This window comes from Abrus precatorius, unplaced genomic scaffold (genome assembly GCF_003935025.1).
Source record: "Abrus precatorius isolate BTA unplaced genomic scaffold, Abrus_2018 Scaffold2, whole genome shotgun sequence".
NCBI lineage: Eukaryota > Viridiplantae > Streptophyta > Magnoliopsida > Fabales > Fabaceae > Abrus > Abrus precatorius.
This window is the reverse complement of record NW_020874362.1, coordinates 26886767-26903030: the sequence shown is the minus strand read 5'-3', so window position 1 is coordinate 26903030 and position 16264 is coordinate 26886767. Positions and strand designations below refer to the sequence as shown.

General features: G+C 28.3%; 1 protein-coding gene across 2 annotated transcripts; it reads right to left on the bottom strand.

Moving 5' to 3' along the window:
• Positions 1–6897: 6897 nt before the first annotated feature.
• Positions 6898–15555, bottom strand: LOC113857939 (transcription factor TGA9-like). Of its 2 annotated transcripts, none has more exons than XM_027490272.1 (13): positions 15470–15555; positions 15138–15289; positions 14865–14953; positions 14500–14579; positions 13981–14235; positions 13041–13085; positions 12841–12900; positions 12634–12711; positions 12164–12209; positions 10646–10917; positions 9560–9781; positions 7827–7969; positions 6898–7083 (listed from the first exon to the last, which is right to left on the bottom strand). In XM_027490272.1, the coding sequence occupies exons 2-13, from the start codon at positions 15245–15247 to the stop codon at positions 6996–6998; spliced, it is 1488 nt and encodes a 495-aa protein (XP_027346073.1). In that variant the 5' UTR covers positions 15248–15289; positions 15470–15555; the 3' UTR covers positions 6898–6995. The 2 variants fall into 2 exon arrangements, with proteins under 2 accessions (XP_027346073.1, XP_027346074.1); XM_027490273.1 differs by having other exon boundaries at positions 14503–14579.
• Positions 15556–16264: the final 709 nt, after the last annotated feature.

Sequence of the window (16264 nt, the reverse complement as noted above, 5' to 3'; positions counted from 1 at the left end):
TTTTAACTCATGGAAAGTTGAAGGAAACAAGTGATGTTGATATTTATATAAAAAAAAAATGTTGGAATTAAACATATTAGTTGTAATCCCATCATATACAACGTGTTCTTGCGGTGGTATCAACAGCATAAGTGGATAACAATTTGTCAGTGTCTCTACTTTTGGGCACCATATTATGTATTGCTTGTCTTCACATTTGCCGTGAGCATTTAATCAAAGAAAGGTTATTTTATAAGGAAATTTTATCATGTTTTAAAAATTAAGAGCGCTTTCTATATTCAGAATAGAGATAGAAATATGTTATGTTAGACTTTTTATAATAGATATGTTAATAATTTTAAAGTTTAAGTTTATCTTATTATTTGTCATAAATTTTTTATTAAATTTAGTTTGATCTTTTTAAAATTTTGATTTGGTCTATTAATCTTTTTAATTATCTAATTCGTATCAAAATATTCAATAAATTATTAAGTTTTCTTATAAATAGATTATTAAATCATCTAAATAAGTATGTTTTTTAAAAATTATAAGGCTTATATTTAAATAAATTATTAAAAAAATATATAATACAAACAAGTGTATAATATTGTAAGAAGATATAAATGAGTTGAAACAATTAGTAATAGATTTAATCAAGATAACGCAATAAAAATCAGTGTTATGTGTATAAAATATATAAAAGAACTTCCGCAAACAGATTTCTCTCTTAAAGAGTATGTAGTAGAGACATACTTCAACTCTAACTAAAAGAATTAAAATTTTATTATTTTAAAATTTAATTAATTTAATATATTATTATATTATAATTTTTATATAAAATTATTTAATATATTATTATAAATTTTAAATAGGTCATTCTAATAGGCCTAATAAATTTTTGTCTTAAGTTTAAACTTAACATATTTAATTAATTAAGCTTTTTAAAATGTTTAAATTAAACTTATTAATTAAATAGGCAAGACCGGGTTAGACTTTAAATAGATTAAGCTATAAACTCCTATCGAATGGTTTAACCTATTTTTATTTCTAGTTCGAAATAATTATTATAATTAATATTATATTAAACTGGAAAAGTTAGTAATTTATTATAAAAAATAATTATTTTTTTTTATTTTTAAGATATTAAAGGAATGATAACTCTCTGCATCATTTTATAATTCTAAATATGATGTTGTAGTCATGCTGATTTTATTTTATTTAGAAGAATCATTTTGTTTTCTTGGGTTCATTTTCAGCTTCCTATTTGTTTTCTCAGATGTCGTATCTTCCTTTGGTTAAGATATTGTAGTAATAAAACAGGTGCTCAACCATGAAAGGCAAGCATGAAATTATTTCTTTTATTTATAATAATACACTGCAGAAAGTTTCTCATAACAAAATGCCATGATACTGAGCCAATTAACTTTTTTTTACTGATTTATTAACTCTGGGTTGACTGCATCACTTAAGATATTATTAAGCAAATAACTAATTAATCAGCACCCACTCAAGAATAGGACCATCGTAGATTGTGTCCGATTTGATAGACTTCTATGCGAAATCTGCAGTAGAAGATGGTAGCTAAGCTTAGGTCGTCACCAATCCATAAAAATCTTTTCATGTAGGATCAAATTATAAGAAATTTTAGATATATGATTTTGGAAAAAGAAGAAGAAAGTTGGATATAGATTTTTTTTTTTAATTTAACCTATATATAATGTTTTATTTGTGCTTGTCATGTAAATTATGAAAATGGACAAGAAGAGTAAGTTAAACTGGGTTATATTAAAGTGTGAGTTTTTTTTTTTTTTCTATTACGATTTCTTTCGTTTACACCTGTATAATTAAAAGTAAATTTGCATAATTATGACGTTAGGATAAAGATATTTTACGTTCTCTTGTACCTAAAATAATAATAATTATTAATTTTATATTAATAAATAGTAAAATTAATAGTTTAATTAAAAAGATATAAATATTATTTAATCTTAAAATTTAAAAGTATAAATACTTCTCGTTTTAATAAACTTTTATTACTATTAATTATTTATTCTCAAGTCTAAATGTTAAGGTTAAGATTCTGCTTAATTTAATTTTTTTTTGTAGCTTTCACAGGAACAAGCACAAATAATGGGGTTATTGGGAATTAAAACTCGAAAATCTTGTATGATCTTATAATTAATCAACTATTTGGAACCATTAGTTCAATACTTGAATGGAGTCCACACTCTGAATCTGATACACTATAAGAAATGACAAAAGCAGCATTACTTTGTGATAAAATGATACCTAATCTAAATAGACGTATGCATTAAACTAATAGAAGAAAAAAAAGTTGTATTCTATAATCTCATCAAGATTGGACGGTTAATATATATATAAGCACGCCGACAATGACCCTTATTGCTATCCTTTCTAATAATTTAATCCCTGTTGCTCATAATTGATTCAAAAGTAGTAGACAATTCCCAAACAAGTTTAATTACATATACATTAATATAAATTATGACAAAGGATCGAGCATTCGGAGTAATTAATTAGCCTAATTAATCAATCATCTTCCAGAGCATGTCAACTAATTTCCTTTCCTACATCCAATTGGCGGTTGCTGATCATTTTTAATGAGGCTGCTAAATGCTATATAATTCTATATGATATGACTTATAAATATATAATCTTAGCATATATATATATATATATATATATATATGGAGAAAGAGAAAGAGTGGGAGGATATGCTTACACTTCGCATCAACCTTAAATATTATATTTTTTTAATATTTTTTATAAAATATAGAATTAATCAATTTAATCGTTGATTTGAATATTATTATCAAATAAATTAATTTTATAAAAAATTTAATAAATATTACATCAAATTACTTTATTTTAGTGTATAGTATATAAATAAAATATAAGCAAATATTAATTATTGAATAACATTTATAAATATATAAAATTTGACATGCACGATTATGATGATAATAATATGATTTAATGGTTAAACTAATAAATATCATTTTTTTATAAAAATTTATTAAGTAATATAATTGTTCAAATTTAATATTTGACTTCAACAAATCTTAACTTATATGTGTGTGAAATAACCAAGATAAAAACACTTAATTATTATGAGATTGAAAACAATAAAAATAAGTTGTTAGATTTTATTTAAATGGTCAAAATTAGAAGGAAAAAAAAGAAGAAGCACATGACTGTTTTAAGTGGTCATTTTATCATTTTTAATCTTGACATTAAAATAATTGTTAAAAGAATAAGATCTTTATAATAATTTTATATTTTTTATATAATACATGCTTTTTTAGTGCAAAAAATTATCTCTCTTAATGCATGATATATTAAAATTTAGAATATTTAATATTAATAATGTATTAAATTTTACATTTTTTAAAAATATTTATCATATATAAATTTTTATTGTATGTTTTTAAACACATTAAAAAAAATTAGGTACAATATTCTGTGTTTTTAGTGTTATTTTATAATTAAAATTTTATTTCAACAATTTCCGTATTAAGATCAACATTAAAGATTGACATATTTTACCGAAGTAAAACTCTAATTTTAGTAAAAAAAAAAATGAACATCACCAAAAACACGTATAATATTGTATATAAATTTTTTGAATTAAAAATAATTAATTAAATAAATTTTCTTACCTTGTGCAAACTTCATTCAGGATAAATAATTATATATAATAAAATTTTATTAAAAATGATAGAATTTAATGTAAATTAACATGTTAATACTTTTAAATATTACAATTTTAAATAAAAATTTACTATTACTTTGTGTTGTGTTAAAAGAAATGGTTAATTCAATGCATTCTTGTTTCTTGAATCTACCGACCTTTATGACTTGTTTTACCGAGTTGAGGAGTAAACATAATGAGCAAGAGTTGAGTTGAATACACACATGAATGAGATCACTTGGAACTTAATTTGCTCTGAGATATGCATGTGAGACTACAGTACTGCGTGGAGTAATAAACATGCATGTAATTAATGTGTTATATGTATAGTCCCTTTCCAATCACACGTACATCAGCACTCTACCACCTTCTTCACCACTTCAAAAGTCTAAAATGCATGCATGTGGAAACATGCATCAAGAATAGCCAAAGCATTAACTTTCCAAGCTGCTAATTTTTTTCAGACGCAAAAATAGGGAACAAAAGAGACAGGCTAATATATAGCCCATGTCTACAATGCAACTCGACACTCTAGATTCAACATTAATGCAGCTATGTACGAAAATTAACTCTAACTCGCTCTCCCTCTTTCATTATAAAGTGTTCCACACGTTATACGAAATTTAAACAAATTTTATAGTGATGCTGTACAAATTCTTTGCTGAACTAGTTATTTTTCTCTGTATCTCTCGTTTTATTTGTCATTAAACATCATCAATTGTTTACTTTGTTTTTGTTAAACTTGTAATTGAGCCGTGACACTAGGGAAATGCCCTTTCTTCGTTGCAGGATTATAATCTCAATGTAGAATATTATTGTTGCCTTATTTGTCAACATAACTCATAGTAAACATTAATATTAATTAAATTTTGTTTAAAGCTAAACTTAAGTATTCACAAATAAAAATTTTTTATGAAAAAATATATATTTATTATATTAAAGTTATAAAAATATAATAAATACTTTATTTTTTAATAAAATTTTATATTATTAATTGTTATCTTCATAATTACAGACGTTAACAAAACTCATTATTTTTATATCACATAATATAACATTATCAATATTTATCTTTCTCCTTCGTATCATTTTTTTACCATAACTTCTCTTTCTTCTTTTATTATCTTTCTGGTTGCTGTCCACTATATCATATAAAAAATTGTATAGATACAATTTCTCCTTTTAGAATTAGATGGCCATTCCATTTTAGCCATTCAGGTTTTGGGGGCATCCCTAAGTTTGATGGGGTAATGGAAAAATGCAAGAAAAATAAAGTTATTCTCTCTCTCTCTCTCTATATATATATTGTCAATTATACATCTCCTTCTGACCCTTAATTTTGGTGTCTCTTACTAGTAGAGAGAGACATTATTATTATGTCTGTATAATCTTGGGCATGTATGTGAATCTCTCTCCTCAACCTGTGAATGAAACCTTTTCTTTCTCTATTTTACTTTGAATGATGATACAAAATCAGAAACATTTTATTGATAGATTTCAGCCACACGTCAATATTAAAGTTTGGTTGTTGGATAAGTTTAATGGGTAAACAATCATTCGGTACGTGTAATGAATTCCTCATCTCATGTTTTTTTTTATAAGGTTTTTTTTTTTAACTAATCTGCATAAATCAATAAAGTAGATAAAATTAGTTAACTTTTTTTTTAAAAAAATATTTTATTTTTTACTTTTTTCGTTTTGAAAATAATTTCTTTAACGTATTTTATTTTTAAATAATAATAATTTTACAAATTTAAGGAAGATTTTTTTTCAATTTTATTCTTAAAATAATTTATTTTAAAATCCATTTTCTATCTTCTCTTTCTATTAATTTATTGTATAAATAATTGTGCACCGTATCTCTCTTACTGTTGTTTTGTGATTCAAATGACACTTATTTTTTTTTATCTTTTATTATCTTCTCATACACTTTGTATTTTGAGTCGGTAAGGTAAAATAGAAAATATTATAATTTTTTAATAAAAATAAGATGATTAAATACATTTTTTAGTTTTTTAACCACAATTTTAAACTACTATTTGTCAGAAATAAGAGTAAAAAATATTATAACATGGTAATTTTATCTTCATTTAATACTCTTGAACATAACCCTTCTTAATTTTAATTTAAGTTTCTACCAACTTCATTTATTAAGAATAAATAAAAATGAATATAATAAATATTTCATAAAAATCATAAATTGTCTTATAAAAAAATGAAATAGAGTAGTAGATTGACCGCAAGTGATAATAATATAAAGAGTTATAATACTCAATTAAACTATGTATCTATACCCATGGTCACTCAAGATTGACAAGGGGTACAAGTTAAGTTGCATAATCAAAAGACAATAATCATAACAACGTAGCATTTAATTATGTTAAGATTCACCACCATAATAGATTGTTGGAAAAGAATTCTGGCTTATTTTCCTTTTCCTTTTCCTTTTCCTTTTTAACCATAAAGGCATTTACAAGTTATGTGTACATCGTAAAAAGAAATGTAGTATTGAGGTGGAACTCATTGGTGTGCCAGTTGCATGCAATTCTGAGACATGCACTTATTGTCTCAAATGCAAAACAAAAGCAAACAAAAATGGACCATTCTCATTTTCAACATACACAAAGGTGGGCACATGCCGTAAAGACACAAACGCGCAATTCCCTCGTCTTCTTTTCAAATAAATTAATCATATTTATTTAACAACTTCAAATAAATGAAGAGTCATAACCTCTTCTTTTTAGGTACAGTGCTACGCAAATTGCATATAGTCACCATAACCAGACAATGTTCTTAATTCATATATATTTGTCTCATCAGCATCATAGGATACTCCACTTGCAACCAAAGCCACTACCTATGCATGCAATGTAACAAACTCCTTCTCTTCTGTGCCACCTTTCTATTTAGTACTTCTTAAGTCATTAATTAATTAATTTAAAATATGGAGTGTGTATGTGTGTGTATAAAGAAAAAGAAGCAACTAGCTAGCTATATAGGAGAGTTAGCATAACTTTTATGTATACTTATCTATGTCATATATGTACCTTTATCATTAAATTTCTCTACTCTTTTTAGCCAATAGAAGCTTCCTCGTCATTCACATAATTAAAACTCGAATTCCATTTACAATAAAACACAGAGACACAAGAAACAGATTGAAAAGAAAAAAATAATTAATATATATTCATGATGGCGATGACCCTTTCCTTTGCTTCTAAATCAGCCCAAATACATCGACTTGCAGCAGCAGCAGCAGCTTAATTTCCGGCTAATTAATAATTGGTTTCAATTACATTACGTTTTAGAAGCTCGAGAAATGATTTTGAGAAGGTTGAACCATTTGCAATTCCGTTGTTGTTTGGCATGAGTTATCATCGCTGATTAAGGTCCTGTTGAACCAAAGGGAAAAGGGATCACTTTTATTTATTTATTATTTTCTGATGATTTGTAATCAATCTCTTAAGAAGATTATTGGACGTTTCAGATACGTAAGTGTTGTTGAAACGTGATAGTACGCGGCAATAGCTAGAAATCAAGACCATCGATCCATACAAGTTCCTTTTGACTAATCCAAGTGTTATATATTTTAAAAGAAAGATATTGAATTTCAAATAATTTATTTCTTATAAAATATATAGGATCAGCAATTATTCCGTACATTGTATGAAAATTTAAATTCACATAAAATTAGAAAAAATTCAAACTTATTAAAATTATATAATAAATTTAAATAAATAAAATATATGTAGTTTAAATTTTTTGAAAAAAGTCTAAGAGTATGTATTTGAGATGAAAAAAAAATTATTAAAAAAAGTTAAAAATAATTAATTTAATAAAATGAAATTTTAACATAAAATGAAAATATTTAAATTTTTGTAAAATATAAAAAAATTAACAATCATAAAATATTCTAAAAACTTTTAGAATGATAGATAAAAAATCCTTAAATTTAAGAGTAAAAAGACACACAATTTATCTAATGTGTGCCTTAAAAACCTAATATTTAACATTATTAATATATTAAATTTAATAAATTTTAATAAATTTTTATTATATAGTCTTTAGCCCATGTTTTAAATATCGATCAAAAGAAAGTAATTTAGAAAAGGGTGTATGATGTTAAATATCTTACTCTCTTGGTCTTGATGCCCAAAGAGAACTAAGGGTTCTAAGACGGCCATAATACTCTCCAATCACAAGAAAACACCGTGCTGCTTGTCGAACTGTCAGTAATCGACATAATTGGTGAAGGGTCTGTTGCCTCAAATTATCAGCCTTCAATTCAGAAACACGAATGATTCATCAGTGAGAATTGAGACAATAGAGTATAAGCAAGAAGCCAAGTTAACAAAACAATTAAGTCAAAGGAGAGTATGATATTTAATTAATTCATTAATTCTTAATTATACACAAAAAGTAAAATCAAACCCCAACTACCGTATGAGATGGACCCCTAGCTAATCCAATGGCACATATGGACAAGAACCCTATGCTTTCAAAAAGGTTGAAACTGATGAGCTTGTCTTATCTATAAACTTAGACTACTTCTAATACACTAAAATAATATATTTTCTTTTAATTTTATAACACCAGAATTTAATTAATTAGGAACCATTTGGCAATTTGGTTTTTTAAATATTGATGATTTAAAGTCTACCTAGGGTTTATGCATAAACATCCACACGTCACTTTCTAAAACCAACTTCTGATTGTAACATTTTAAGATGGAAAAACTACATCAACATTTTGATGAACAAACTTACACCTTAAATATTAATAGCAAGATTGCCAGGTAATAAACTAAGGTGCCCAGAAACGATAGAGTGAAATATACTTGTAAAGACGTGTCAAACAAGTAGAAGGTGATCTAAGTCAACCCAATTATATACAAGAAATTATTAAGTTATTTAATCATATTGAAAGAAGTTGTAAGCTTGTACAGCTTGATACAATATAATATAGATAGAGTCTACCAGGTCATGATGCTGATCAAGGAACTAAAGGTATCTATCAGTTGGCAAGTGTGAGGATTACCCATAAAAAAACAAAAATTACAATTCAAGTTTGTTTGTTATATATATAAATATATATTAGCCATATATGAAAAAAGCAATAAGAGGTAAATATGCTTATGTTAAATCACGTTGAGGTGATCAGAGGTGTAAGCTAATTAAGGATACTATTTTGTGGTACAAGACAGAATTGCGGCGCAAAACATGCAGAGTGCATGAATGAGTAAAAGAAACAGAATGATGAGAAAGTAACATTTCAGCTATTACTAGTTATCCATATTTAGGTTTTAGGATTAATTTTGTCTCATTGATCATGTAAGTCAAGTTAACATATACGTGTTAAAAAAGATGAACCTGAAAAATATATGTTTCAAGTGAAAAGATAAACCAGCTGAATTCTATAATACAAGTTGAATAATCCAATTTCAAACACCAAGTTTCTTAAACCAATTGATATTTGAAAGCTAGAAACTGAGGGATGGACAAGTCATGTACGAATTCAAATTTAATTTTGACATAAACGTATGAAGAGGCCTCGCTCTCGTATCATTAGTCAAATAGAAATTTTGCTACATATAATTTTGACACAGATGTCACCTTGAGGCTTTACGTCAACCTCCCCCACCAAATTTTGTGCACAAAAAAAGTATTTCTTTAGCACTAAGACATAAGAAAAATATTGTGATCAATCAATTCAACAATATGACAATTTTTCTTAAAAAAAGTAATGCCCACTGCCTCCCCTTTTTGTGTTTATTTTATTTATCTAAAACATGTTACATTATGTATATATGGCACATAATTTTATATATATATATATGTGCATAAATTTTATCAAGTATAGTTTAATTACCTGACTGACAAATCCTTCAAGGTTGGCAAGCTTGCCTATGGCAACGATCATCTGTTGGACACCGTCAACGGCGGGGCCACCGGCGATGGTGTCAACCAGAGACTGCTGAAGCTGCTCAAGACCTTGGGAGAGAGCCTCTTCAGCTTGCTGTGATGAGTGGCGGAGCCCATATATGCCCATGATTTGCTGCTCCGCTAGAGGCTCCAATTGTTGTATCAACATCTGACCAAAATAATATACGAATTCATGAATTTTCCTTTTCAATATCATGCACCATGAATATTTTTACGAATACTAAGAATATGATAAATATTTTTAAAAAGTTTTTATTTCATTAACTTAAAGTATAGTTGAAAAGATTAACCTTAACGTTAATTACTGCCAGAATTAATTTTCTCTAGAAACAGTTATCCATTGACACAATCACTAACATATAACAAGCTATACCTAGGTAAAAGTTAAAATGCTCTTACCAAGAAAGTTGGATATCTCACCTGGATCGAAGAAAATGACTCCTCTTTTTATTTTATGAGGTTTGTTTGCTATTTATATTTATATTTTTTGGTGCAAATCTAGAGAAAGTATGTTTTATAGAAAAAGCTACTTACAATTTTTTTCAGATATTTTAATTATCACAAGCTCTCTCTATCTCTCTCTCTCTCTCTTAGACAGTCTGATCCTCACACAAATATCTTACACTTATGTTGTGAGCACCTTTGAAAAAACTTTGTATAAGAAACATTTGTAAACAGAAATTTGTATTTAACAGAATAAATGCAAGTTATTTATAAATGTTTTTTAAGTTTAATTGTTTAACTTATTTTAAAGAAATAGTTATTTATTTTTACCAGTTTTTAATATATTCTTAAAGTAATTATTTATAAATGTTTTTTAAGTTCAATAATTAAAATTATTTGTTTTAAATAGTTCCTTATCAAACATGCACTCAATAATATGTTAATCTTATAGAAAAATTTAAATTAAATCAAGTATTGAAACACCCTTGTTTGCTTAATTATTTAGTTTACTTTTGTGATTGGCCTTATGAAGTGTTGAAGGGACAAAATATGCATAGATAACACATACTGCGATGAGATCTGATGGTCTAAAACCACCTATCCATAGGAAGCATCTTTCAGCTGGGGAAGTCCACATGCCATTAATAAGATGAAACACATCCGTTTTAGCTGCCACCCCCTTCAGCCTGAAAACTTCATCATAATGAGACAGATATCCATCCACAACCACTCTTAATTCGCCTTCCGACAGCGGCGCCTGCAGCCCAGTCCGGAGCTCCGCCATGTGCCGGTGGTCATCTTCTAGCCATCTTGCATACTCCATGTCAAACATTGCAGCTCCTACAACAACACAATCTCCTCTTGTTACCATAATAGTTGCTAACTATTAGTATAACATGGTTTAGGTTTCTTTTTGAGCATATCAAATTAAGAATTATTTATTATATTTTTAATGTAATAAATTATTTTTTTAATGAAATTTTATCACACTTTTATTTGTAATAACAGTGCTATTATATATATATATATATATATATATATATATATATATATATATATATATATTTGGTATGGAATACAATTGATGGTCAAAATTGATTCTTGACATAAAAATTTATAAAAATGCGTTTTTTTTCTTCTAAAAAAGTACTTTATATGATATTGGTTTATATAATATAATATTTTATGTTGGCTGAATGCAAGAATGGTAGTTTTTTTTATTGAAATTGAAGTGTAGGTTGTTTGGTAACCAGGGCGAATATGGTCCCTAATGAAACAGACCTAGCACCATTTTATTTAATTCATCTTATGAACAAATTAAAATCAATGGATTAATCTCAAGGCATTGTGCTTTTGTTTATCATCCCAAAGTGCATTTTCTCGGGATGTTACCACTCCTTGTTCAAAACTTTTTCTTTTAATTGTAAAATCGTGTTCTTTACTAGAAGTGGAAAAAAGCAGTTATCATGGATCAATAATTCGCTGAAAAGTTAAAGCATATAAACTAGCCTTTATATACATGTTTAGAAAGGGTAGCACAGTATTGAATCTTCATTACATTTTAATATATTATCACAATCTTACTTAATAATGGTCCATTATTTTTTTTTTTCAACTTCCCCCTTTTTTTTATGTGGATTCAAACGCGAATTAGGCTACAGATTTTAGTCAAATTCCAAGACTTCTCAGCTGATTCTAGATTTTGAAGTGGACTTTCAAAATCGAGTCTTGACTTTTTTTTTGTGTATTAAAATTTTCAAACTGCGTAAAGGGAAGTTACGTGTAAATAATAGCAATTTTTCACTACGAGTCTCTTAATCCTTTGTCCCATGTTCAACTTTCTGAAGTGTCACATACATATTCATTATAACTAGTTTTTCCATTATAAGAGTCAAAAAATTACCCCAACAAAATCTTTCAGATATTCATCATACCATGTTTTTCCATGTTTCATAATCATTTATCATTTGATAATATATGCTTCAGAAAATCATGGCATGACCGGCCTCTTCTATCTTCTCGAGTTTAAGGTATTAGAAAATGAAATTGCATTTAGAAAACCAATAAAAGAAAGAGATAAACTCACCAGAGTTTATATTCCCACCAGCACCACCACAACCCAAAAACAGCCCCTAATAAATCAAACATCACAAACAAAATCATTACAAGTCAAACAAAGGAAAAACATTATGCAGATTTTTTTGTAGCTTCATTATTTAAATCGCTAAAATTGATACTACATGTATAATGTATATAATTTTTTATAGAATAAAAATTATATATTATTTTTAAGTGTTGTTAGTATTGTTTATCAATTTTTTAATGTTATTTCATATCATCCAAATAAGACTTCTACTTTGATCGGTAAACAACACTAGCAGTATTTAAGAAATTACATCTAATGTTTGTCTTTATTTTTATCTCTCACTAATTTTTTAACTTTTTATATACTTGTATCTCAAAAATATATAAAATATAATGTTAAATATCCCCTAAACTGATACATGCAGCATTTTTTGTGTGTACGTATACATTAAATGAGAGAGATCAGAGAACCTGAGAGCGTGCTCGTTGAAGGTCTTGTTCAAGGTGGGTGAGCTTTAATCTACTTGACTCAAGTTGCTGAACATAAGCCTGTTAAAATGCAGCAGCATATTTACACAAAATGTACTTTTTGAGGTTACATTTTTGCGTTATAATATACACTTTCTAATAAGCTGAATGTGTATGTAATTGTACGGTAGAATATGTGATGGGACACACCTTTTTCCTGAGACGGCTTTTCCTTGCAGCTTCTCTGTTTTGAGCCAAACGTCTCAGTGTCTGAATCCAAACCAAATAAGAAAATCTTGACTTACCTCTCATGTAAAAAGTCCAAAAAATAAAGATACCTTGGAATATAATATATATTAATATTAATATATATTATAAATAAATAAATGTCTGTGTGTCATATTCAAAACCTTTGCATCAAGTTGCTTCTCTGATGTGGAACTGGCCCCTTTCCTCTGCAATAGAAAGAACCCAAAAGAAGAAAGAATTAAAGGATTTTTGAAAGGTGAGAAAATAGAGAGGTAAACTTAATCACTGAGACGTTAAGTTACTTAGCTTAGTGTAGAATAATAAAAATGGGACTTTTTAAAGCCAAGAAAAAAAAAACTTTCTAATTACTAAATTAATAAGGGAGAAAAATGAAGGAAGTGTATGTTTGGAAAGTGCACAAAATTATCTTAAACCATATTTTAACAAAAAAATTATAACTTGTAGCATTAAAATGAATTCATGTTTGAACGTATTTAACATCAATCAAAACACGCTAAAAATTGTTCAATATTACTCAAGTTCATCCTAGCTTTGAGGTTGGTAAACAAAAGCAAAGCTCACACAGATGCTATGCTTTTAATTAACCAATAATTCAAGATAAATGAATAGGATTTGCTCACATAATTATTGGTAAGCATTTCTGAATGCAAAGGGTAGCAAAAAGCATCTTTATCTGCCATTGTTTTGGTGTATATTTTTATGGTTTAGATTTCTAACTCCAAAATTAACTTTGAGAGGGGATTCAGTGAAGTGGGTGTGGGTCACTGTTAAAAGAAACATTGATAAGTACTGAAAAGATTCTCACTTTGTTTTTTTGTTTATCATGTTCATCTCTCTCTCTCTCTCTCTTCTCATATTTCATGTCAGACATTCATCAGAAAATCGTTCAGGAATCAGGAAAACTCTGTGTTCTTTTGATTTTCTGAGAGCTGTTGGGATCTGTGCTATGAAGGTATGCACAGAAGGATGAGGGAGAGAGAAAAAGAGCAACAGAGTAATAATAATTGCATTGAAGAGACCAAATGGAAAGAGAGAGAGAACTGAAGGATTAACTGTGGAAACAATAGTCTGTTTAAGAACCTTTTCTTGTGATTTTGCTGCTGATTGTGATGGACCTATTCTCGATGCATCAGTTACTGTCTCCTGTTGAAGTTGAAGTTGGTGATGTTGTTGTTGTTTCTGCTGTTGATGCTGCAGATGATGATGATGATGATCTGAAGAAGATGCTTTTATGCTTATGGGAGATTCGGTTTCAAATTGGAGCTCCGTTTTGCTTGAAAGAGTATTCATTCCTGATCCTGAATCTGTGCTTTCCCCCCCTGACTTTGAACTTCCCTGTGTTTAAACAAAACAAACATTTTGATTGAGATTTCCAAAACAAAAGTAACTATGCAAGTGAGTGGTTAATTAAATTCATGTCACTGTTTAGCACTTAATAAAGCCAATTATTAAAGAATAATAAATTTTGAAAATGAAGACTTGAATTAAAGCATAAATGAAAGAAAATAAAAGATATGGATGTTATTGAGCTTCTTTTAGTCCTAAGCATCTTTGATTTGGATATGGATTGGTCAAAGATGGAGAAGGGAGAGATATTACTACTCTTGGTGTTTGCTGGAACCTCATTGGCCATGAAGGGAACATTTCCAGTGTGGCTGCAGGCCTACCGGTGAATAAAGCTGCAAGAATCACAAAAGGAAAATCTCAAAATGAAGGCTTTGTGAATTTCAATTATATCATAGAGAAAGGAGCCTAATCCTCCTTTTCAATAGTCATGGAGTTAGAAAATCATGCAAGTTTCTAAGATTGAAACGCCCCTCCATCAAAGTTTATTGCCCCAGAATCATTATGGTATGGAAAATGGCAACTCATCCCTCTTCTTTCTCCTCTATGCTTTTGGAAAGACTCGGTTTGGTTATGCTTATCTAATGTCATAAAAAGGTGAACCATGGAAAGAAACATACGTGCTTTGGCTTCATCATTTCTTATTTGAATTCCTTGCAGAACAATAGCCTCTTCCAGCTCTCCAAAATCAAAAGCTGACCCTTGATTGCTAAGAAACAAATTCAGGATAAAAAAAATCAAACATGGAATGGAAACTAGAAATAAAGCAAATTTATAAAAATGAAGAAACACCATATAGCAAACAGTTCCTTAAAAGGAATTCAGTTATCATATCTGACAGAAAATTTTCCAAGTGTTAATAGTAATGAGATGGAGAAAACATTGAAGAATACATTAAGCTTGATGTGGGTGTATTAATTCCATGAAGAACTCCATAAGGGACATGGTGACTTGAAGGCCCTGACTCAGATAAACCCGTTTCTCCTAATCTTTGGCTCGCCATGCAAGACTATTCAGACCCTTCTCATATTCCCTGAAGCTAAAACTGAAAGGTTCTCATTCAGTAGAAACACAATTCACAAGAACAAAACTTGACTACCAGAGCTAAAGAATATAAAAATTGTAGTGTGTGCGTGTGCGTTTGTGTGTCCATAAATATATTATATACACACACTAATATATAGAAAAAAATTGGTGTATGAAAACCAGGATGTTATGACTTTACCTTTGGTTTTCTTTGGAATTTAAATGACAAAGAGAATCCTATATGGACAAGTTCACACAGTAACGAAAGATCAAAGCTTTCTTGTCAAAGTAATAAATATATAAGTTGGCACAAGAAGAGGGTCCGGTCTTTTTCTCATGTATGAACTCTTTGCAACATTTTATCTTTCATGGGGTGTCTCTATCTTTCCTTTCTCCTTCTCAAGGAAGAAACCTGATTGATAAGTGTGTTTGGCTTGCTTTATCATTGTCCCTAGTTGTAAATACTTTGAGATTGTGTAACTCATTATGTGGTAGTGTGGTACCCCAAATCTTGTCCTAGCAAATTAGCAACCTTGTGTCAGTCTCTATAAGCTTGTGGTGGGGTTTGAAAGGGTGATAAAATAAAGTTAAAAATTCAACAAAAACCATCTAATTTGTTTGATAATAAAAGTTTTACTTTAGCAGATTCATAACAAATTAAAGAGTATATAAATAAAGAATCATCAATCTAAGTAATTTTTTAGACCAACATATCATTCAAACTTAAAATTTAGGACCAAGTTCAAATATTTATGATAAAATTAATAAAATTTGAGGGGTGGGGGTCATCTGAAAAAAACCACCACAAATACTGACTCCTACTCCACTCTCTCTCTTTCTCTCTCTCTCTCTTCTAACCGCCTGTGTTCTCTTATTGGTTCTCTCTTGGGGGCTTCAACAGGGCTGCATGTACTTAACAGGAAAAAGTCGTGTATTCATTTATGTAGGAACACAATAAATTCAGTACTACAAGATCAAGATGAGACAAGTTTTT

Coding starts and splice junctions, on each gene's coding strand:
- LOC113857939 (XM_027490272.1), bottom strand. CDS start 15,247: ATGGCGAGCCAAAGATTAGGAGAAACGGGTTTATCTGAGTCAGGGCCT. Junction 14,236..14,499: donor TCCAGCAAACACCAAGAGTA/GTAATATCTCTC, acceptor GTTTAAACACAG/GGAAGTTCAAAGTCAGGGGG. Junction 12,210..12,633: donor TTCAACGAGCACGCTCTCAG/GTTCTCTGATCT, acceptor TTGATTTATTAG/GGGCTGTTTTTGGGTTGTGG.